At 43.8% G+C, this 23,784-nt stretch overlaps 1 protein-coding gene across 3 annotated transcripts in view; it reads right to left on the bottom strand.

Moving 5' to 3' along the window:
• The window catches only part of PXYLP1 (2-phosphoxylose phosphatase 1), a 68,851-nt gene that overhangs the window by 42,100 nt on the left and 2,967 nt on the right, over nt 1–23,784 (bottom strand). Inside the window, exon 1 of one of the 3 annotated variants that reach the window (XM_075569697.1) lies at nt 1,099–1,181. Coding sequence is in view for 1 of the 3 variants with exons in the window: in XM_075569694.1 (XP_075425809.1) it covers nt 1,099–1,177 (79 nt within the window). In the remaining 2 variants the exon portion in view is untranslated. Of the gene's footprint in view, nt 1–1,098; nt 1,240–23,784 lie in introns of those variants that run through there. The other 2 variants (XM_075569694.1, XM_075569695.1) reach the window with 2 other exon arrangements.

Here is a 23,784-nt window from a genome sequence, read left to right on the forward strand (position 1 = left end):
AGACTGCTTCAGCAAAGGTGGCCCAATCACTGCTTCAGCCACCTGTGCTGAAGGAGGGATATCCTGAAAACCTGGCCCGTTGGTGGCCCTTGAGGACTGGAGACGACCACCCCTGCTCCTCGGCTTGGCAGTATTATTGCTGGGGCTGAAGCAGCCGTTGGGGTACACGTGAGTAATATTTTGCATTGCTTTTAGTGGTGTGCCACGTAACATTTATGTTTGATAAATATACAGTAGGTGATTGACACATTAAAAAAAATAAAATCGTACAATATAAGAATGTTTTAGCATCCTACATGTGTTTCCATAGTAACCAAATGATTTCAGGGCTTTTATTATCTGTCCTCTCTTGCACTGTTTGTGGCAGTGCTCCTGAACCTGCTTTTGTTCTTGGCGGTTAAAGTAATTAGGACGACATCATTAGCGAAACAGGTAGAAGTGTGAGCATCTGATGAGACATTATTTCCTGGGAATCTTAAGAATGAATTTATTCTGCACTGGGAACAATGAAGTCAGAATGTCCCTTTACAGAGGGAACCCGAGCATGCAAGGTTTGGGGCGATTTGTCATTTTTTTTTAAATGTAGGTTTGAAACGAGAGGTCTGAGGAGCTGAACCCCACTCATTTTAGCTGCGGGGACCCCCTTGCTTCCGGATATACAGTGCTCCGCATGGAGCACACGTAGCCGCTCTTCCCGGCTAGCACGGTTCATGTAATGGTAGCGTTTTAAAGCTCCCACGTCCTGCTGGCCAATAGGAAGCCGTGACGTCATCAGGTTCAGCTTCCTATTGGCCCGCGTGACACAGGAGCTTTAAACGTTAAACCTCAGCTAGCCCAAAATCGGAGCTGCTACCTCGGGAAGCATGGGGCCCTCAGAGTTGGAATAAATGGGTATTCAGCTCTGGAGACGAGCGGATTCAATCCTATGTAAAAAAAATAATAAACACCCCTTGGATTGGGCCTTTAAGGGTGATCGATACGTTGTTCGATATCGTTTGCCTGCTATGTGGAATTGCCCCTTTAAGAAGGAATATTGCTCTCTGATTAGTTCACAGATACTCTTGTTTACAAGGGCAACTACATTGCAGAACTACTTACAGAACTGCAGACTCAGGCTTAGGAAGGCCAGGAGAGCAGCCAAGGCCAGCAGTAAAAGAAATCGGTTTCGGAGAAGCATTCTTCAATTCCTTCTACTTTTTCTTCATGGTTTCGTATCCACGTCTGAGCATTTCCTACGAACTAAACACAGAATGAAGATTATGAACTAAACACGGAACAAAGCTTTAACACATGAAGCAGCTGAGGGTGTGCCGTGTACTTTAGAACCGGATAGTTTGAGGAGGAGGATTGCGTGTAATATTTACAGTTCTGCCCCAGGGTAGTCACAAACACTGTGATCTCGAACACTGAGCCTCTGATTGAGCCACCTGTGCTGAAGCTGGGATATCCTGAAAACCTGACCTGTTTGGGGGGGCTTGAGGACTGGAGTTGAGCCCCCCTGGTCTAAGGTATACCAGGGCTCTCCTGTTTTCTGTGTCTAGGCAGAGATTGGGTAATTTTTAATGTGCATTCGCGTAGGCTGCATGTGTCTCCAGGTCTCTTGGCTTGCCCTGTTAATATCAAAGGATAAAGCAGACTGGGGGAGGCTCAACACAGGAGCACCACAAGCAGGGTAGTAACCAAAGGATGTCAAATGCCTCACAAGTTTCAGCACATCAAAGTTCACAAAGTAAATTGGAAGAAATATTTAGGGCCATATTTACCAAGCAGTGCTACAAGACTCCTTACGGACCATTCAAATGAATGGGTCGTAAAGGGGTTTAATTTTTTTAAAGGCCATCCATTTCTCAAATCTAACCCCTTAAACATGTCATTTTTCGTACACACACACACACACACACACACACACACACACACACACACACACACACACACACACACACACACACACACACACACACACACACACACACACACACACACACACACACACACACACACACACACACACACACAGCTCTTTTAAGACTTGTTCATGGATATAACATTTTGTCTTAAAAAGAAAGAGGTACATTGGAACCACACATGGTGTAGACATCCACTCGCCTTACGGAGATACTTTTGTATCTTAGCATCCGAAAACAAGTATCAGCTTTAAAATCGCAGATACAAATGAAACAGGACACTGAGATATTAAAGGAAAGAATGTAGATAAGCACAGCTCCGATTCCTCTGATTTGATGCTAGCTTCTGTTCTCACATACAGTATACTGTACACGATCTCATTTGTACCGATTACACTTAAATCAGTTTTGCACATTGCCCTCCAGCAGTGACGCGTTCATGAGACGTTCTTATCATGATCCTGTTATCTGGATAGCGCCTGAATGTCAAATAGTATTAAGACAAACATTTTCATACCATCTTCGAAACTGCATAAAGTATCATCAGGAGTTGTTTTCACTAAAGTAAATGTTTGTTAGGAAAAGAACATGTAAACCAGGATGGCTAACTCCAGTCTTCGAAGGCCACCAACAGGTCAGGTTTTCAGGATATCTCTGCTTCAGCACAGGTGGCTCAGTCAACGACTGAGCGGGGCTGAAGCAGGGATATCCTGAAAACCTGACCTGTTGGTGGCCATTCAGGACTGGAGTTGGCCGCCCCTGATCTAAACTGTACTGTAATTTTGAATACTATCAGACTCTGCTATACATTCTAGTCCCTGCAGTAACAATGTTATAACTGATATCCATTACTAACACAAACTTAATTTGATGACATGTATGCAGGATAGATTAATGCAATTCTGTCTTCCTCCAATATAATGTACCCCATGGTTACGCGTAAAGCAATATCTCTTTGTGGAAAAGTGTGTGTGTGTGTTATCACCCGGGACCACTGAGTGACCCGAGAGGTCGACCACACCTTCGGGTGGGTTATCAGTGCCCCCTTCCCCCCATCTTATTCCCCTCTGTCAACAAAAAGTAAAAAATCAATATTATGGTATTGTGTAACCACTACTCTATACTGTTTATTATGTAATGTATCAATACCTAATAAAAATGTTTGGAAAAAAAAAAAAGTGACAAAAACCCTCCACAGCAAGGCATATAGCAAATGTAAATACAACTGTATGCTCATCTGCATGTCTTAGACAGGTCTGCAACCCTGCCTTTCCCCATCATCACCCAGCACACAGCACTTCCACTGCAGCAAGGGATTCTGGGAAATGGCATGCAAATGAGCACACAATGCCACTTTTTTGCAGCAAAAGGTGCTGGATTATAATGGTGAAAGGCAGGGTTGCAGACCTGTCTAAGACATGCAAATGAGCATACAGGAATATTTCCATTTGATATATATATATATACAGTGTTCGACAATCCTATACATTTACACGCCCGGGGCGAGTGGATTTAACCTCTGGGCGAGTAAATATTGGCCCAAGCAGCACACGTGTTTGTTTTTAAAAATTTTCCCTGCTCGCGCTAAAATTTTCCCTGCTCGCGCTGCCTGAAAAAAAAAAAACTCCCGCTACCTGACAGCTGATTGGCGCTCGCTCCCAGGCTTTTTGGGCGCGCGGCCAGGCTCTATATGAGGCCGCCCCCAACGAGCAGCCATTCTTTCTGGCCGGAGATATGTTGCAGAGTAAGTACTCTAATCCTCCGGCCCCTCTGCTCCTTCCCTGCAAGCCAAGATACTCGCGGGACGGGTGATGGTAGTGGGGGTATACCCTCCTTCTCTCCCCGGTCCCCGCGCCACTTCTCGCTTCCCCCGATACTCGCGGGACGGGTGATGGTAGTGGGGGTTTCCCCCCCCTTCTCTCCCCGGTCCCCGTGCCACTTCTCGCTTCCCCCGATACTCGCGGGGCGGGTGATGGTAGTGGGGGTGTCGCACCCCTTCTCTCCCCGGTCCCGCGCCACTTCCCGCTTCCCCCGATACTCGCGGGGCGGGTGATGGTAGTGGGGGTGTCCCCCCCCTTCTCTCCCCGGTCCCCGCGCCACTTCTCGCTTCCCCCGATACTCGCGGGGCGGGTGATGGTAGTGGGGGTGTCCCCCCCCTTCTCTCCCCGGTCCCGCCGGGAGATGGTCGCGGAACCCCCCCTAACCCAGAAGACAGGTAGGGAACACCTCCCCTCCAATGTGTAACATTGCGGGAATGAAGTACCTGGACATTGAGGGACTGCGGATCAGGTAAGATCCCAGGCGGGATTGCTGCTTTAGATATTGTGAAGCGGGGGCGTCCAGACACTGGTTAAGGGGTTCAGGAAACTAGTCATTCACACCTGGCTTTTATTTCTATATCCGACATTTACACACACACACACACACACACACACACACACACACACACACACACACACACACACACACACACACACACACACACACACACACACACACACACACACACACACACACACACGTAACAAGGACTATTTGTAGTATAATGTAATACAATAAATATATTTATGTCAAAAACGAATGTTGTTCTGACTAGGAATTTATTAAATCTATTTTATTTATATATTTTATTTTAAAGCGGGGTTGGGGCCGGGACTAGGTGGCGAGTAGATTTTTGGGTGATTTGTCGAACACTGTATATATATATATATATATATATATATATATATATATATATATATAAATATACACACATTACACATACATACACACTCACACACACACATATACAAAACAAAGAAGGAGCGCTATCAATGTGTGTGTGTTAGTGCGTTCTAAAATATGTGTTCTAACTGATTGTGTTATAAAAAATGTGTGGTGATGTGAAAAAGTGAAAAATGTATATAACAAAAATTGGTTATATATTAATAACACAAAAAATAAATAGAACAGTGTCCAGTGAAAAAAATAAAAATAGAACAGACCTGTCCAATGTGATAGATGAAAACAAGTCCAGATAGGTATTTCAGTCACTGTATGGAGAGGCAAGCTTCTATATAATCTAGCCAGATCAAGGAATCTACAAGAACAAAATAAAAAGAAGCACCAGCTCCATAGCATAATACTGTATGTAAAAGATTGAAGTGGAAAACAGCATCTCTCCCCTCTTCTGACTTGCTGACATCTTATACTGATAAGTATCTGCCTTGCACACCCATATCATCAGCTATACTGCTCCAATTACACCCTGGCTGCACCTCCCCCCTCCCCCCTCCCCCCCCGCCACCCCCCTGCAGTTCCTGGAAGCTAACAGATTGTCTCCCATGAATGTTTTTTATATATTTGAAGTTAGTGCGTGTCCTGGCGGCCTCTCTTGATTTTGAATAAATTTGTGACTGTTACATACAGTATTATGCAATGGAGCTGGCGCTTCTTTTTCTTTTGTACACACACACACACACACACACACACACACACACACACACACACACACACACACACACACACACACACACACACACACTTTCAATGGGTCCTCTTTAGTGATGTACCGGGTACCATGGTCCAGCTCACAGTGCAGTATGGAGTCCTGCAGCTCCCGCGCGGGCCCCACACTGACCGCTGATGCCGCTCCACCGTCCCCGCACCTCTGCTTACCTGTTCAGATGTCACCGCAGGCTTCCTCCACCCTAACGCTGTGTGTGTTACCCTGCTTCTCCGTGTGTTAAATAGGGGATTGTATCACTCAGGACTTGAGACAATACTATATTTTGTAAATTGATAGTGACTGTTTGTCAGATGGTTTCCCTGTTCGGTTTTGGAAGCCTTTAATAATGTTATTTTTTATGTCTGTTTTCAAAGTCAAATACACTTTTTACAAAAATGTGCTTATAGATGCTTTATATTATTATTTATATTATTAGATTTTTCATTTTCATTTTGGGTCTTGAACATGAAATCCTGAATTTGTAGCCCTCTTTATAGTAATACTTTTTGCTGAGCACAACATACATGAACCCATGAATAATGCAACAAAATACATTAACCTGTGCATCCATTCTAATATACGCTGTATGTTAATGTCCAGCCTCACAAGCTCTCCAATAAAAAACACCCACACAAATCCTCTATTCACACCCTCTATCTACTCCTTCTTGCTGCTGGGGATCTCCCCTAAGCCTGAAGCCAGACATACACACCTGATCTCACCTACACCTCCCTGCCATCTTTTCCCCTTTAAATGGTGTTAACCTTTACATTTAACACCCATCTACAGCACTTATTCCCTCACCTGCTGTCTCTGTAAGTTTCCCTTCAAACCTCTTAGATTGTAAGCTCTTCGGGGCAGGGATTTCCTTTCCCATTGTCTGATTTTTGCTGCACTTATTGTATTTTTAAAATTCCCTGTACTGTATTCTTTGTGAAGCGCTGAGTACACTTCTGGCACTATATAAATAAAGACATACAATACAATACAATACAATACAATACAAGGGCTAGAAAACAAGTATGGCACCAGGAAGAATAGATATCATGACAGTTGTGTTTATGTTGCATACAAGACGGCTTACTCTTGACACTATATACCAAAATGGAATTATTTTCACTAAAAATAATAAAAGTTATAACTGGGAACATTCTAGTGCAACTGAGTCCTACACCTCTGGTTATTCACACAGGTGTTTGTATTTTACCCACCTTTCTGATTGCAGGACACTCCTTATTGAGTGTTTCTGCCATCCGCATTACCGATCCAAAACTTGTTATCACAGGTTCAGACCTTAGGATCACAGCATTTAATACTCGTTTTAATCCCCAATATTTTATTTAGTGGTTTATTAAAGTTGTTTTAAATCCTTCATACCTCACCCATTTGATGTATTAGAGTGCCCAAACTAGGTTTCTTTTCTGTTTGTTGTTCATTAATACTTACCTAGGGAGCACCTACATCCCTATTACATTATACTTATCGACAGCTGCGGGGGTCCCCTATCTAGTACCTAATTACACATTCTAGTGCAGACAGTGGGTTCCCAAGTTTAGGCAGATTACACCACCCCAAACCAGCCTTACCATGTTATCCTTCTAGCATCACAATTCATACCGTCCCGGTAAGTATACTGGGAACCAGAGCAGAAAATGGCTCATTTTAGCTCTACGGACCCCCTGCTTCCCAACCACGGGGGTGGGGGGAACTGGCCAACTCCAGTCTTCAAGGGCCACCAACAAGTCAAGTTTGAAGGATATCCCTGCCTCAGCGCAGGTAGCTCAATCACTGCTGCGCCTGCAAAATGCACCATGTAAATGACGCCTATTACTGTAAAGACAGCTCTCCCTCTATCAGACAGGTTATGAGAGCTACTTGCGGGTGCAGCAGTGTTAGGACCTACAGACGGGCCACCCCGTGACATGGCTGCAGGTTTTAAATACTTTGGCCAGAGAATTGAACTAAATGACCCTTGCTCATGAGAAGATATACGGTATAATATGTCAAGTTAGTTGTAGCACTGGGGCTTTTTGTCTTTTGTCCTATGCCTTTTACTCCCGGCATGTAAACACTAGGTGATACGGAAACAAAATCAATGAATTCAATCATAAATGCCTGTTTCCCCATCAATGTTACTGCTTAATATTATTCCATATTCAGTTTCTCATCTCATCAGCAGGGTGCCACATGTCTGACCCACTAAATAATTCCACCAAATGGTGACACACTGTGAGTGCTCGTCTGCATGTCATTTCCCAGAATCCCTGGCTGCAGTGGAAGCACTGTATGCTAAGGCTGAGGCCCCGCTGTGGCCGGCGGCGCGCGCGGCCGCGGGCCACCAGCTCCTTTCCTCCAGTCTGGAGGTCCCCGCTGGCTCCTTCAGACATGGCTGACTGCGCGCTGTGACGCGTCAGCCGGCCGATGCTGCAAGCTTCTGGTGATCAGAAGCGCTGACGCGTCACGTGGTGCAGCAGTCAGCCAATGAGGGAAGGAGGGGAGGAGGAAAGGATCTACGGGAGGGAGGCGGCTAGGAGGGAAGTCTGTGAGGCAGCCGTGCATGCCCCCCCCCTCCCTCCCGTGCATACATCATCTCCCAATAAATGCATAATGACCCCCCCGCTCCCCATATCCTGCGCTCCCCATTTCCCCGTGTTTGCTGATGGGAGACGGGGCGCATGGTAAAGGGTGGGGGTGTCTCTGAGTTTGCGGGGAGCTGCAGAGACCGGGGGGGGGGAGGGCGAGCTGCAGAGACATTGCCGCCCCCCCGACCCGTTTTGGCCATGCCCCCCCACATGTAAAAATGCTCCCTATGGACCACAATCCGCCTGAAGTGCCTCTCCACGCGTCACCGCAGTGCAGTGCGGGCGCGATGACTCAGGCAGCAGGGCATCGGCCTAAGAGATAATGGGGAAAGGCAGGGTTGCAGGACTGTCTGAGACGTGTGAATGTGCCCATAAGTGTTATTTTTATTTGCTGTATACCTTTTTCGCTGAATGCCAACAACCAAACTCAACATGATGATTTCAAAAGGTCAGCGAGTTGTTAACTTTGTATATATTTTTTTTATCCCTTTCTAAACTTCCTGTTAATATGAAACCATGTTTTACGATACTGTCAAAAGGCTCTGTAAGAGACGTGTTCAGAGGTATGCAATGGAGACCGTTTAAAGTGAAACTAGGCTTTTTGCGTCTGTCCCTTTAACACAGCAAAATTAAAACCTACTCCACTTTGGAGAATATCTACACATGTAGTCCAGCCCTCTCTAACTGGGTGGTTAGCTAAGCTAATTACCAGCCCAAATATATACATTTATATAGATACTCAACAGTCCCATAACAAAGTCTTATCTGTTTCTTGTAGCTGTAGGGGAAGACTTCTCTGCTCTCCTGGGTCAGCACCATTGTGTGCTAAGGCAATGTCTGTCCAGGTATAGAGGTCTTCTCCCCTTTGTCTTGCTGTCAGCCTGCAATCTCTTTGCAGCTCAAGACATCTGTCCTTCCTTGGTTCAGTCCCCAATTGTGAGACTCAGGAATCCTCTTCCTGTATCTCACATTACACTATTTCACAGAGCTCTGATTAGGCAGGTGGAGTTGGTTAATTGCTGGTGTGCAATTAACCAGCACACTGCTGGATCAGAGGCAAGTTTCAAAATCTGTTATGTTACAAACCTATAGTGGTAACTTAAAGCTGCATTTCAAGCAATATCCTACATGTGTTTTTTTTTAATACATCAGTTCTTAACTAGGAGAAAATACTTGTAACATTAAAAAAAAATAAAAAATAAACAATTTTATAGATTTTTTTAATGTATTTTAATGTAACAAGCATTTTTGTTCCTATAGCAACCATTTACAAAGTCACATCCTCTTCCCCTTCTGAAACAGCATCACCTTTTTGAGCCCTGCCCTCTCTAGCAGTGAACCAATGGAATCTAGTGCCTGCCTGGTCACATGATCTTCCTCGCAGAACTTTGGCTGTCAGTGCAGCAAAAGAGGACACAAGATGCATTTAGTGAACCCCAAGCCGAATCTTCAGTGATTGATTACAGGAGAACGGATCAATCAGCAACTTAGCTGATCACTTGTCAGTGTGCAGATTGTATTGATGCACATACAGTATTGAATGATTAAAAAAAAATGTAAACGACAGCTTGAACTGCAGCTTTAAGGGGTTAAAGCAGTTAGTGGAAGGGGTTAACTATAGGGATTTTTTAGTGGTTAGGGTAAAGGTATTTAGGGTAAGGGCCAAGGTTAGCTAGTTAGCTTAGCGTCGAAGCGGCCGGCCGCTCAGCAGCGGCGAAAGACAAGCGGTCATCGCAGCAAAACATCCAGGACCAGATGTCCTAGAAAAAAATATAAAGAGGACAAGCGCACGACTCATAGTGTAGTCATTCAAATATAATGCGGAAACAAATGAAGTGTGAGTATCACACGTACAAAAGCGCTCAACTGTTTCCACATTATATTTGAGTTACTACACTATGAGTCGTGTGCTTGTCCTCTTTATATTTTTTTCTTAGGCCCGTAATATAATGCGCATGCGCTCCGCTGTGAGCGGCACTTATAGTTGGCTGTGGATAGCCAGCCATCCTATACTAGCGGCGCACGCGCACACGGCAGTGAGCGTGGAGCCGGTCGCCAGGGGGGAAGATTGCGAAAAGTACGTTTTTGCGCTGCTGTAATGTATGTATGCATGTGTGTGTGTATGTATGTATGTATGCATGCATGTGTGTATGTGTGTGTGTGTATGTATGTATGTATGTGTGTGTGCACAATGTTAATAAATAATTTATTGTTTTTTTTCTTTTTAAAAATATATAATAAATTAATAACTCACAATCTACACACACAAATATATATACATACATACACACACACACATATACACATATACAAACACACAGACCACTGCAAACCTGTCGCTCCCAGCAGCACGGACCGTACACACAAAAAGTGTGCGTCACGTGCACGCGCGTTCGCACATGCGCGCGCCCGCACCTACTATAGAACAAGCCTTAGTTCCTTGAGATGTTGAGCCATCTTTAATTGGAAATCAGCAGACTCTTTTACACTTTTATCCTGAATACAGGTCCTGTTATGTATTGATATTGTTTGATACACTGATTATTTGGTTTGTTCATTTCACGTGGATACACACTACACGTTTATTAATCTAAATATTAATTATTTTTTTCACTGGTTTATATATCCGTAATTTGGTGCGCAGTGTGTTTTCCTAGTTCAATTGACAACTCCTAGACCAAGACTCCGCTGCCTATGTAAATCATTCCTTTATCCTTAGTAGTTAGTTTTAAAGAGGGGGAAGTGATTCTGATCAGGATCTGCCTTAAAAAAAGATAATGCTGAAGCCAAAAAGCTGGCTCCAGCAGCAATCAATAGCAGTCCTTGACGTCTGCCTCCAGGAAAGTATAGTATTAATTCCATCAGATGGCTCCAGACGCCCGACCATTAAAACGGAGGCTACATTTGCTGAACACTCAAGTGAATAAGAATAAGATTCTTAATCAGGGATAGAGGACTCCAATATATATCTCCTAACACGATCATTCTCATGGCTACACACTAATGAAGATGATTACGTGTATAATAGATGCATGCATTTGCATTAACATGTTGAAAACCGAGACTAATGGATATAGTATTGACAAACCTGCAATAGACATGGTTTCTACTTAATGGTCATTCTCCTAAAACTGCCATTAACAAGTAGTAATGACTATCTAATGTTGTACCTACTGTATACCTCTAAACCTGCTGTTGCCCATGTTGTGTTTGGCAGAAGGTTTTTCTCCTGCCGTGCATTCTCTCACTCACTATAGAGGTATGCTTACCATGAGATAAGATAACCTAATGCTAATAATCACATACTGTTATTCCTATTACACTGTGTCACGGACGGCCAGGGTTGCCACCTTCGACTGACGTCAACCTGGAGATTTTTTTATTTAAATGACACTGTGTTGCCATGACAACGGGATGCTATGTAATGTCACTCGGCGTCAAGTTGCCATGACAACGTGGTACCGCATGACGTCGTGACACCATGTGGCGTCTCATTGTCATGGCAACGAGCATCACGTGATGCGGTTACATCACGTGATGCGGTTACATCACGTGACGTTCCCGTTGGCATGACAACGCAGCGCCATTTGACGCCGCGCAGCCATATTGACAGTAGTTGCAGGGGGAGATGGCGGGAGACTGGTGTTGCGGGCACTGTTGCTGCGTTAATGGTATATGGAATTATACCTTACATCATTTCTATTACTCCTAACTAACGCTGATGACAATTGTTGCAAACAGAGTCGTCGCTGATCAATATTAATTTATTACAATGGTTTATTTCAGTTTACTTTACTTGAGTTAATTTAACAAAGACAAGGTTACCTCATTTCTATCAAAAGGGAGGAACTGAAGCAGCTTTACTGAAAAGAGAGAAAGAGGGGGGAGAAGAGAGAGAGGGGGGAGAAGAGAGAGAGGGGGAGAAGAGAGAGAGAGGGGGGGAGGAGAGAGAGAGGGGGAGGAGAGAGGGGGGAGGAGAGAGAGGGAGAGGGGGGAGGAGAGAGAGGGAGAGGGGGGAGGAGAGAGAGAGAGAGGGAGAGGAGGAGAGAGAGAGAGAGAGAGAGAGAGGGAGAGGAGGAGAGAGAGAGAGAGAGAGAGAGGGGAGGACAGAGAGGAGAGAGAGGGGGGGGGAGAGAGACAGAGGATGGAGAGAGAGGGGGGGAGAGCGAGAGAGGGGAGCAGAGAGAGAGAGGGGAGAGAGAGAGAGGAGAAGAGAGAGAGGGGAGAAGAGAGAGAGAGAGAGTGAGAAGGGAGAGAGGGGGGGAAGAGGTAGAGGAGGTAAGATACGTGGGGGTGGTGTGTGTTCCCTAGCAGGGTTTCTGGGAATGTTACTCTGTGCTTATATGTGTCAATCGATCTTGTGTAATAAAAACTACAACTCCCATGATCCCCATACGTGTGAGCATGCGCAGTAGAGCATAGGACTGTGACCCGGATGTAGTAGGCAGTGAAGGGAGGAAATGAGTTCTGCACACAGATAGTCCTCAGAGAAATGCAGAGGATCTGTGAGTGATGCAGCAATGAGAAGCCACTTACTGTGCTGCCCTGTCTGCAACAACCCGCCCACCCGGAGATTTCAGGGACAAACCCGGAGCCCGGAGAAGGGGATGCCAAACCCGGAGAGGTGGCAACCCCGCATACGGCACACCTGTGAGCATGTGACCTGCATACGGGACAAGGTTTAATACACAGCTATCTAGCTGACCCACTTTTCACCTTTCACAAAAGTCCCTAAAACAATATTTCGCCTCAATCTATCCCAATATAGCATCTGTCACAAACAGCACACACGTGAGCACGTGACTCAGATATGCAACCAGGGTTAATACACACGGCTACTCTAGCCAACTCACCTTTCTCCTGCGCAAGGTACTTCAAATGAGTTAAATATTTACCCTTTACTCAGTTGCAATAATATCTATCCGTTGTCACCACCCGAGAAATATGTACATAAAATCTAGATCTATGTGCCAGGGTCAAAGGTCCCTGTTTATTAAAGAAAAACTATGTACTTAGCACACAAAAATCCGTTGCAGCAAAATGTGTCCAAAAATGTAAGCTACTCTCATGCACAGTTCATTCAGAACCCAAAGCATTACTTATAAAAGACTGTTTTATAATATATAAAAATACAGTGCATTAGATTACATATAGTATAGTACAGTAGATTACAGAAAAATATTATTACAAGAACATACAGTTACAAACTATGCAGAACAGTTTCTAAAAATAAAAGGCTAAAACATATGTACAAAGCCCTATACTTTACCACGTCATGGTTTTTTCCCAGAGAGGTCACTGGTGTAGGAAAGATTAAAACTCACGTGTCTTAATCCCAAAACATATCTCTTGTTGAATTCTGATTTTCATATTACTTTGGTGAGACTTATGTTCCCCATTGAAACAGCATAAGCCCACACCTGTCATAAATCAGCTCTGGTGTTTAAAGTATGACTAAATATATGAAGGACCTCATAACTTTATTTCTATAATACTTAGACAGAAGGGAGTTGCATCAATAGATTTAGGCGAGTTTGACAAATGGAACGAGACTAATTTTGATGGACTTGCCCTTACGTTTGAGCAACAAATAGATCTGTCCCTTGCCACACCCGAAACATCGCGTTTTTGGCCTTTTTGCATTTAAACGATTACAAATATCTAAACGTTACTTTAGAATAGGTGTCAGTTCCATGATATCTTTATATATTTCCTACAGTATTTTTGAACGGTAGGGTTAGTCACACCCCTTGGCACTCTGTAGAACCCTTCCAGGAATGCTTTAAAAGTACCTTTAAAAAATGTCCTGTTTATACATATGTCAGAAGAGCCACAATTTAATCCCATTCCTGGCAAAACACATGTTTTATCTCGGGATTCTATCAATCCTATCAACTAGGCCTGGCCAAGGGTTTAACAGGCCATAAACATTTCTTTGTATTTTCTTTTGTCAAACTGTAACCACATTAACCCCTGAAGTACCAGATTGATTCAAATACTTAATATTCCATGCCATTTTTTATTACACATGAGACATCTGAAAAATACAAAAATGTTTTGCAGTGTCATATGGATCTCGTAAAAGTTGTGATACAACATTGGTTTTAAATACTGAGATGGTTCAACTTTCTAATCCAGGTAACTAAACACTAGATATCATCGAGACAACAAAGAAGAATTGAGGATCATCATCGTCAATACATAACATACTATGTTCAAAGTACATTCACCAAATGTATCTCATTGACTAGAAGGAGAAATTGTAGGCAGATTCTAACAAAGAAACACATCACTTGTGAGCACGTTCACATAATAATCTAGCATACAATGTTTCCACTGCAGCTAAGAATTCTAGGAAATGACATGCAAATGAGCACAGTGTCAGCTTCAACCCATTTTAACATGGACCCCTATAAGCTTATGCCTGCTTTATTAGGCCGTGCGTATAGTGCCCGCGACGGACGATGTCGCCCAAAAACAAATACACGGAGCGTTGCCAAATTTGGAAGCTGTCAATATTTGATTTTTCAAGGGCTGTTGCCTCATGTGACAGCCCCTGAACCAATCAAGTGGAAAACAAAATTATTAGTAATAGTCAGCATGGATTTATGAAGGATAGATCATGCCAAACTAACCTTATTTGTTTCTTTGAGGAGGTAAGTAGAAATTTAGACCAGGGTAATGCAGTTGATGTGGTCTACTTAGATTTTGCGAAGGCTTTTGATACGGTTTCACACAAGAGGTTGGTGTACAAAATAAAGAAAATTGGACTCAGTAATAATATATGCACCTGGATTGAAAACTGGTTAAAGGACAGACAACAGAGGGTTGTCATAAATGGAACTTTTTCAGGTTGGGCTAAAGTCGTGAGTGGAGTACCTCAGGGATCGGTATTGGGACCCCTGCTTTTTAACTTGTTTATTAATGACCTTGAGGTTGGGATCGAGAGCAAAGTCTCCATCTTTGCTGATGATACTACATTGTGTAAGGTAATAGAATCAGAGCAGGATGTAATTTCTCTTCAGAAGGACTTGGAGAGACTGGAAACGTGGGCAGGTAAATGGCAAATGAGGTTTAAAACAGATAAATGTAAGGTTATGCATTTGGGATGCAAGAATAAAAAGGCGACTTACAAATTAAATGGAGATATATTGGGGGAACCCTTGATGGAGAAGGATTTAGGAGTGCTTGTAGACTGCAGGCTTAGCAATAGTGCCCAATGTCATGCAGTAGCTGCAAAGGCAAACAAGATCTTATCTTGCATCAAACGGGCAATGGATGGAAGGGAAGTAAACATAATTATGCCCCTTTACAAAGCACTAGTAAGACCACACCTTGAATATGGAGTACATTTTTGGGCACCAATCCTAAGAAAAGACATTAAGGAACTAGAGAGAGTCAAGAGAAGAGCTACCAAATTAATAAAGGGGATGGACAATCTAACTTATGAGGAGAGGCTAGCTAAATTAGATTTATTTACATTAGAAAAGAGGCGTCTAAGAGGGGATATGATAACTATATACAAATATATTCGGGGACAATACAAGGAGCTTTCAAAAGAACTATTCATCCCACGGGCAGTACAAAGGACTCGGGGCCATCCTTTAAGGTTGGAGAAAAGGAAATTTCATCAGCAACAAAGGAAAGGGTTCTTTACAGTAAGGTCAGTTACAATGTGGAATTCATTACCCATGGAGACTGTGATGGCAGATACAATAGATTTGTTCAAAAAAAGGTTGGACATCTTTTTATATGGGAAAGGTATACAGGGATATACCAAATAAGTATACATGGGAAGGATGTTGATCCAGGGATTAATCCGATTGCCAATTCTTGGAGTCAGGAAGGAATTAATTTTCCCCCTTAATGGGGTTTTTTGTTTGCCTTCCTCTGGATCAATAAGTAAGTATAGATATAGGATAAAGTATCTGTTGTCTAAATTTAGCATAGGTTGAACTTGATTGACCTATGTCTTTTTTCAAACTCATCTACTATGTAACTATGTAACTATGTAAAATGCCTGAAAGCCCGCACTGCCGCCGCAAAGCGAAATATAACCCATTGCCCATCGCTGGCACTATACGCACGGCCTTACACAGCTTTTGAGCACAGCCTGGGCTGTAGCCAGTAAACCTACCCACAGACAGCTGTTTTAACCTATTGGGTCTCATCAGTGTGAGGCTGCTTATACTGGCTAAGGGCCGTTCTACATAGCACGCGGCCGTGCGTGCCTATGTGAACGCGCGTGCACGTGCCGCATGCTTTTTGTATGTATACTGTGTGAGTATACCGTGTTTATGTATGTTTGAGTGTGTTTATGTGTGTATGTATGTGTATGCGTGTGTGTATGCGTGTGTGTATGTATGTGTAATGTATTATTTATTAAAAAATAAATAAACATTGGTAGAAATAATATATTTATTAAATTTGTGTAGACACAAAAACATACACACACACACACACACACACACACACACACACACACACACACACACACACACACACACACACACACACACACACACACACACACACACACACACACACACACACACACACACACACACACACACACTGTACATACATTCAGAGCCGGTAGCGGCGCGAAAAGATGAATTTCCTCATCTTCGCCGCTGTCTGTCGGCTCCCCTCTCCCTGCCGTGCGCGCGCGGGGCCCTTATATAGAAAGGCTGACTAACGTCAGCCAACTAAAAATCCGCGCACCACGCGCCCAGCACTACAGAAGCAATATGAAGCTTATAAAGATTATAAAAAGCCGGCAATGCTTTTGTTTGTCACGGGCAAGTTAAACGTCTTAAAAATATTTATATTTGTTACATTTTTCTTTTTAAAAAGGTGTCAATCATTTAATCAATCAAACATGCCACTGTCCCCTTTACATTTTCATCCTACAGGGGAGTGACATTTTAGGAGACCCGGCAGAGAAGGATTTTACTTTAACATGCTCCGAACCCGAACCCTGCTGGGTGACTTAGCAGAATGTGATTAGGATGCAAAGGAGAAGAAAAGTAATTTGTTAAAGAACAGTATGTTAAACCTGTTAAGTGTGACTGATTACCAAGCACATTGGAAGGGTTCACAAGCCCTGAAATGTAACAAGATGCTGCTATCCACGTTTAACAGTCATTACCACATAAGGAGAACATGGAGGAAACAATGGTTGCTTATTACAAAAATGTAAAATGTTGCTGTTGTAAAATTGATATAAAGATGCATTTACCTGTATAAATATGCGAAGAATCTTAGAATATTATTCCGACATTATAACAGCACATATTTCCCAACACATACAGATGTGGGAGGGTTACTGCTCCTGCTGGTGCGATATGGTGATATTCTGTGGTATCCCTGGTATTGAATCCTATGGCAAATCCAAGCTATTTTGTATTGTAACGCAATATTCTGTGTTATCAGCGGTTGCAATAACCCAGGGGTGGCCACCTCAAGTCCTCAAGAGCCCCCAACAGGTCAGGTTTTAAAGGGTATCCCTGCTTCAGCACAGGTGGCTCACTCAATCAATGGCTCAGTCAGAATGGCCATGTTGTTTTCATAAGATAATCTTGAGAAAGTTCACGATGCTGATAAAACATTTAGAATTTGTTTGCAAATGTACTTATTACTTCTTATGGACCATTGCACATTGTTCTCCATTCAATGCGGTTTCAGTGTACCTTTATTATATTTGGCATGCCTTTTGTTCTAGTATCTCAGGGGTGTGCAACTCCGGTCCCAAGCCCCCCCCCCCCCCCAAACAGGTCAGGTTTTCAGGATATGAATAGCACTGTGGATATTCTGAACACATGATACATAAAGCTTGGTCCCCTGCAGACGCACTTACCAGAACTCCCTCCTACTGTCTCTGTACGTTCTCCCTACCTACCAATTAGACTGTAAGCTCCTCGGGGCAGGGACTCCTCTTCCTTAATGTTACTTTTACTGTATGTCTAAAGCACTTATTCCCATGATCTGTTATTTATATTATCTGTTATTTATTTGATTACCACATGTATTACTACTGTAAAGCGCTATCTACATTAAGGGTGCTATATAAATAACAATCTTGCGCCCCCCCCCAGTCTGCGTATCCCCTAGTGTAGATCACAAAAGAACTGGTACTTCTAATCACTTCGGTGATCTCTACGGACTACCATTCATTTTTTCTACTGCACGCCAAGATTGCTTTTTGAGGCGCTGTACCCACTGTGAGCGAATATTTCCTGTGTGTGTGGTTACTTTATATAACTGTGACAGTGATTAGAGCCAGCATCCGTTTATCTTGTGATTTACTGGTAATTAATTATGGTTTAACATTACCCTACGTTTTTTTTTAGGACTGCCGACATTGATGTATTTTTTTACTACTGTACATAACAATCTCAGCTCCCTTTGCTTAAGCGTCACATGGTGGAAGGTCAACCTTAATTAACAAACGAGCTCTCTTTAGTATTCTTACATTGATATTAGCATCTCCTATAGGCCTCAGGACAGCGACGTGACGTCACTGTGCAGGTTGTTTTCATGGTGAAATATGGTTTCACGTGGACTTTCCTTTTCTAGATCCCCATACGTGTAACAATGACAGTAAAACCCTGGCATTGTTAGGAAGGTGTCAGTAAGTGTACCCCCCCACCCCAGCTATCTGGCACCTAGTTGCAGGAAAAGAAGACTCTGGACATATTTACTGTACCACGTGGACTTGAAAGACACCGAATAGCCCGTTTACATGTGCAGTCTCATATAACCGCTTTGTAAAATATTTAACAGGCTAACTCGTCTCACTAAACAAATCTAACAATGCTAATAGCAAATGTTTCGCTGCTTCCATTTTTGGGAAATTAGGCCTAATTACAAATTGATTTGTTAGGGGCCTCTGAATGGAAAAGTGTTTTCATTCCCCTTATCCCACCCTGAGCTTACCACAGAAACTAGCTGTACAATCGCTCGCTTATCACACAGTGACATCACACAGTGACATCACACAAAGGGAGCAGCCAGAGAAAATCAAACCCCTCCCAAGTCTATCCTTAAAAAAATGCATTACAAATACCGATGGGCATCAGATGTGGGTAAAAAAAGGCTTCAGTCACCCAGATGAGAGCCCTTAAACATGTCAAAGAACTCTGTATTCGCAGCTGCATTTAATATGAACCCCTTCAGTGTACATCTGCGTCGCCCCAAAGGCGGACGCCTGATGGGGCTCCCCAAGAGCTGCTCCCCTCTGCACAGGACCAGCATGCTAAGGGTTAACATTTGCTTGTACTTTCTGTAACGTCAACTCCCACCCACTGGAATGTTAATGAGCCAAGAGGACAAAGAACCTTGTGTTCACAGCTGCATTTAATCTGAACCCCTTCAGTGTACATCTGTGTCGCCCCAAAGGCGGACATCCTTTGGTGCAGTCGAAGGGCAGCTAAAGGGTGTGAGCTGTTTGCTGATGTTAAAGCTTCTCTATTTCAATATGAAACTCACCAGCCCTTTTATCCCCTGTACCCAATTTTCCAACTCTATCTGTCTATGAAATGTCTGTGAAGTGACTGTATAACTCTATTTTAATGTAAGCATGTATTGTTATAACTTTGTGCCCAGGACATACGTGAAAACGAGAGGTAACTCTCACTGTGTTACTTCCTGGTAAAGCATTTTATATAAATAAATAAAGGTCACTTTGGTCTCCCAGAGCATGGTGTCCAATAGCAGAAAACTGCTTAGTGACTGTGGGTCTTCATCCCACGCTGTGCAAATGCATCACTGGCGCCTCTTGCAGCAAAGGGATAGAGGCTGCGGTCCCAGTGACTGCCACAGTGCACGCCTCGGCGTGCACTGTGCGCACAAACACCGGCCCCCCAGTCACTCAGGGCGAGTACATGCGTCGGCGCACATTCAGCAGCCGCGCTGTACTGCGAGATTCCACACACTCAAAAAAATTGTGTGTGGAACTTGCGACGGAGCCGTGGCCACGCCCCCGCCGGCGGTTCAGCCAATGAGGGCGAACCAGCCGTGTGAGGTCATGGCCATGCCCCCGCAAAAACCCAAACATGCCCCCTTCCGTCGCAACCTCTCCCTCTCTCCTGAGACCGCAGATCGCGCGCGCGTGTCGCAGTGATGACTGGGACCGCAGCCTAAGGCTACAGACCCAGTGTCGGCTGCTGCACGGGTTCCTGGCGGCGCGTGCAGCTGTGTGAATTGCGATCTCCGGTCTGCGGTGAGCTGCAGAGATTGGGACCGGGGGGGGCGGTCATGGCAGGGGTGTTGCCCAGGCGTGGCCATGACCTCACGCGGCTGGTTTGCCCTCATTGGCTGAACGGCCCGGGGGCGTGGCTAGTCCTCCGTCACAAAACGTAAATACGATTTTCTTGTCTTTGCAAAAATTCGCCGTAGAGCGCGGCTACCAAATGCGCGCCAGGGTACATAGTGGGCCCAGCCCCATTGAGGGGCGGTTCTTGTTCGTGCAGCGCACGCCATTACACGCGCTGCAGTATTTACTGGGAACCTAGCCTAAGAAATGCATTGATGAAGAAGCTACAGATTCCCTTCACCATTAGTATATCAGCTCATGCAAGTGTCCCCTAAAATACATTTGTGTCTCCTTCTAGTCCAAACACAAGGCTTAGCGTTAGAAATCTGGTTATCAAGATTCATCTACCCAGACTTTCTCAGCCGCTTATTTCAAACCTGTGCTAGTGAGCAGCAGCTCTGCTAAACCTCTCCCTGGGAACAGGAGGCTTCCTGTTAATGGTTTACATTTTCCACAAACTACGATAAATCTACACACAAATTCACATGGCAAGCGGCAAATGTTGTAATCTGAGCACAGGTAGTTGAAAACTGTAAATAAATTCATGATCAATGGAAATATTTAGGCTTGCAAACAAAGTGGGCAGAATGGATTATTCAACTCCCTTGTGTTTTCAGTAATAACTATTAAAAGCCTTTTCGTAGTAATCGCTATATATGCACAGAGGGATTAGGAAGAGACAGGCAATTGATTTCAAATTGTGCCAAGTCTGTGTGAGTTATTTGTTCTGATTTGTGGTTTTAAGAATGATCACTGCCTAATAGTTACAGGCAAAAAAGAAGTTACTGTATACATAATACATGACATGTGGACGCGCGCTCTGCCATGCGGACCTGTAACAGATAGTACTGTAGTGCTGTGAACTATCTACAGACACCTCTGGCAACACATGGAATAAATATGTTGCTCAGTTTCATATCATAAACTGGGATCATGGAACTCATGACATAACAAACAGTTGTTTCATCCTTGTTCTTCTATCTCACGCATTAAGGATAGTTTCACAAGGCTGCAACTACTCAAAACATATTCTTTTTTTTAATTGTATTATTTATGTGTTTGTTTCCAGCGGTTTCAGATGTAAGAAGATTGTTCACCGAGTTTTGTCGATTTGATGCTGAACGCTGTTGACCAGTGAGCTTTCCACCCATCTACACTAAGTGGATCTTTTTGATAAGGAAATATTGGGACTCACCCACCCACATGCAGAATGTACCTTTCATTGGTACGGAGAGTTAAAAATGTCCCCTAACCACAATCCTTGTTAGGGACTGTGCCAATCCTAAGGCCGAGTCCATAGCAGGGGAGGCTGCGCTGAGCCCCTGCATCCTCCATGAGGATGTCTTTAGAGGGGGCTCATGCGAGCGTCCGCAGGCGTGCTGAGGCGCTGGATTTTTCAGCCGACAGCCAAGCTGTTTTTTAGAGAGCTTTCAGCTGAAAACATCCAATCAGCGCGGAGCAGCGTCAACGTCACGGCGCCATGACGTTGACGTTGGTCACTGCCCCGCCTCCCTCAGTCTCCCCCCGCCTCCCGATCGCGCCTGCTGGCTCGCCTGCATGGGCATGAAATCGCACAGATTTCAGCAGGCGAGCCTCAGCGTCAGCGCGGTCCAGCACTGATACCCCCTCTATGGCCCCAGCCTTTGAAATATGTCAGCAAATGGATCATTATAGAACTTCCTGCAACCACAAGGTAGGTTAATACAAGGTATGTTTATATATAAATATTAAGTGATGCCTGTGCATTGAGAAGCTAGTGGCATTTAACTGCAATCTTTAAACATATTTAAAAAGTCACTGTATCATGTTTAAAGGAGAACTCCGGGAGACACTATTTTTTTATTTTAGTTATTTTTTAAAAGAGTTGAAGTAGGGGGTCTCCGAAGCTGGATCGTGTTAATTTCAGCTCTGGGGACCCCCTGCTTCCCAAGATACCTCCGAAGCGGGTACCGGTAATCCTATGCAGTTTAAAGCTCCTGCTTCACCTGGGCCAAAAGGAAGACACGAGGGATGACATTGCCACTTCCTATTTGGCCGCAGGACACTGGACTTTTAAACCGCCATATTGTGTACCCAGCCAGGGCTCCTACCGGCAGCACCTAAGGGGGTGAGTATCTTTGTAAGCAGGGGGTCCCCTAGGCTAAAATCAATGCGTTTCAGCTCTGGAGACCCCCTGTTACACACACACACTCCACCGTTAGCATATTGCCAATAAAGAATATCGCTTGTGAGCACATTCACATGTCTTAGACAGGTCTGATGTATCGCCGTTCACACAGCTTTTAAACACAGCATGGGACTAGCAAAGCAAGTTTAAAGCGATACATCAGCTTAAATGGGCTCCATGTGAATGGATATTCCAGGCAAAAGGTGACACATTGTGTGCTCATTTGCATGTCATCTCCCAGAATCCTTTGCTGCAGTGGGAGCACTGTATGCGAGGTGATAATGGTTGAAAGGCAGGGTTGCAGACCTGACTGTGAATGTGCTCACAAGTGATATTCTTTATTGGATATATATATATATATATATATATATATATATATATATATATATATATATAAACAACATAGTGTCGCTTGGATTGCCTCTTTAAGAAAACAGTTATATATTACAGAGGTGATGAAGCACAAAACAAACCTCCAGAAAGTCAAACTGTAGATTGAGGCTTGTGGCACCTGTGTGTGAAAGTTGACACGCACAGCCCAGAGCAACACAAAATTCTCATAACTCTAACAGTGTTACACAGCCCAGAGCAACACAAAATTCTCATAACTCTAACAGTGTCACAATGTCTGAACAGTCCCATAAAATGCTTTCCAATGAGCTCTGCAAATGAAGGATAGAATTGCTATGTAGCAAAACTATATCGAAAACACCATTTGATTCGTTATTAGCCGTTGAAAATTTGATAATAAAAACTGATTATTTGGAAGAGTAAAAATAAATTCAGTTATTGAGATTTAATTTCGAAAAACATTTCCTAAAGAATTCAACCAACAGCCAAAGCAAAAAAATGCATATTACGTCTAAAATTGTCATGGGGCATATTTACTAAGCAATGTCGGGCCTTAATATACCTTCCCAGCTCTGGAAGACTGCTTCCAGCTCATTGAATGGGCTGTAATAAGGGGTTTCCCAGCACCAGAATGTATCTTATGAAGATGGCTTATGTTGGTTACATGTTGGCGGTACAGAGGGGTACCCTTATTGCGCGGGCACACTGAATGGTTCTTGAAATGTAAAAAGTTCTAGTCCTGGGTAAAGTCTAAATGTGTATCGTGCCATTTTCTCCAAGAGGTGTTCCCAAACCTCTCGTAGTCCAAAGACACTATTAAACAAGGGGGGCAGAACAGCGCACAAAACAACACAATAGTGTAGTACCCTTTAAAAAGAGTACTACAATATTGTGTTGTTTTATGTGCCCTTCTGCCCCCCTTGTTTTATAGAACATTTTGGCGATGATTGCTATGCTAGCAATCGTAATCCATCACA

The sequence above is a fragment of the Ascaphus truei genome, chromosome 14 (genome assembly GCF_040206685.1).
Source record: "Ascaphus truei isolate aAscTru1 chromosome 14, aAscTru1.hap1, whole genome shotgun sequence".
NCBI classification, from domain to species: Eukaryota; Metazoa; Chordata; class Amphibia; order Anura; family Ascaphidae; genus Ascaphus; species Ascaphus truei.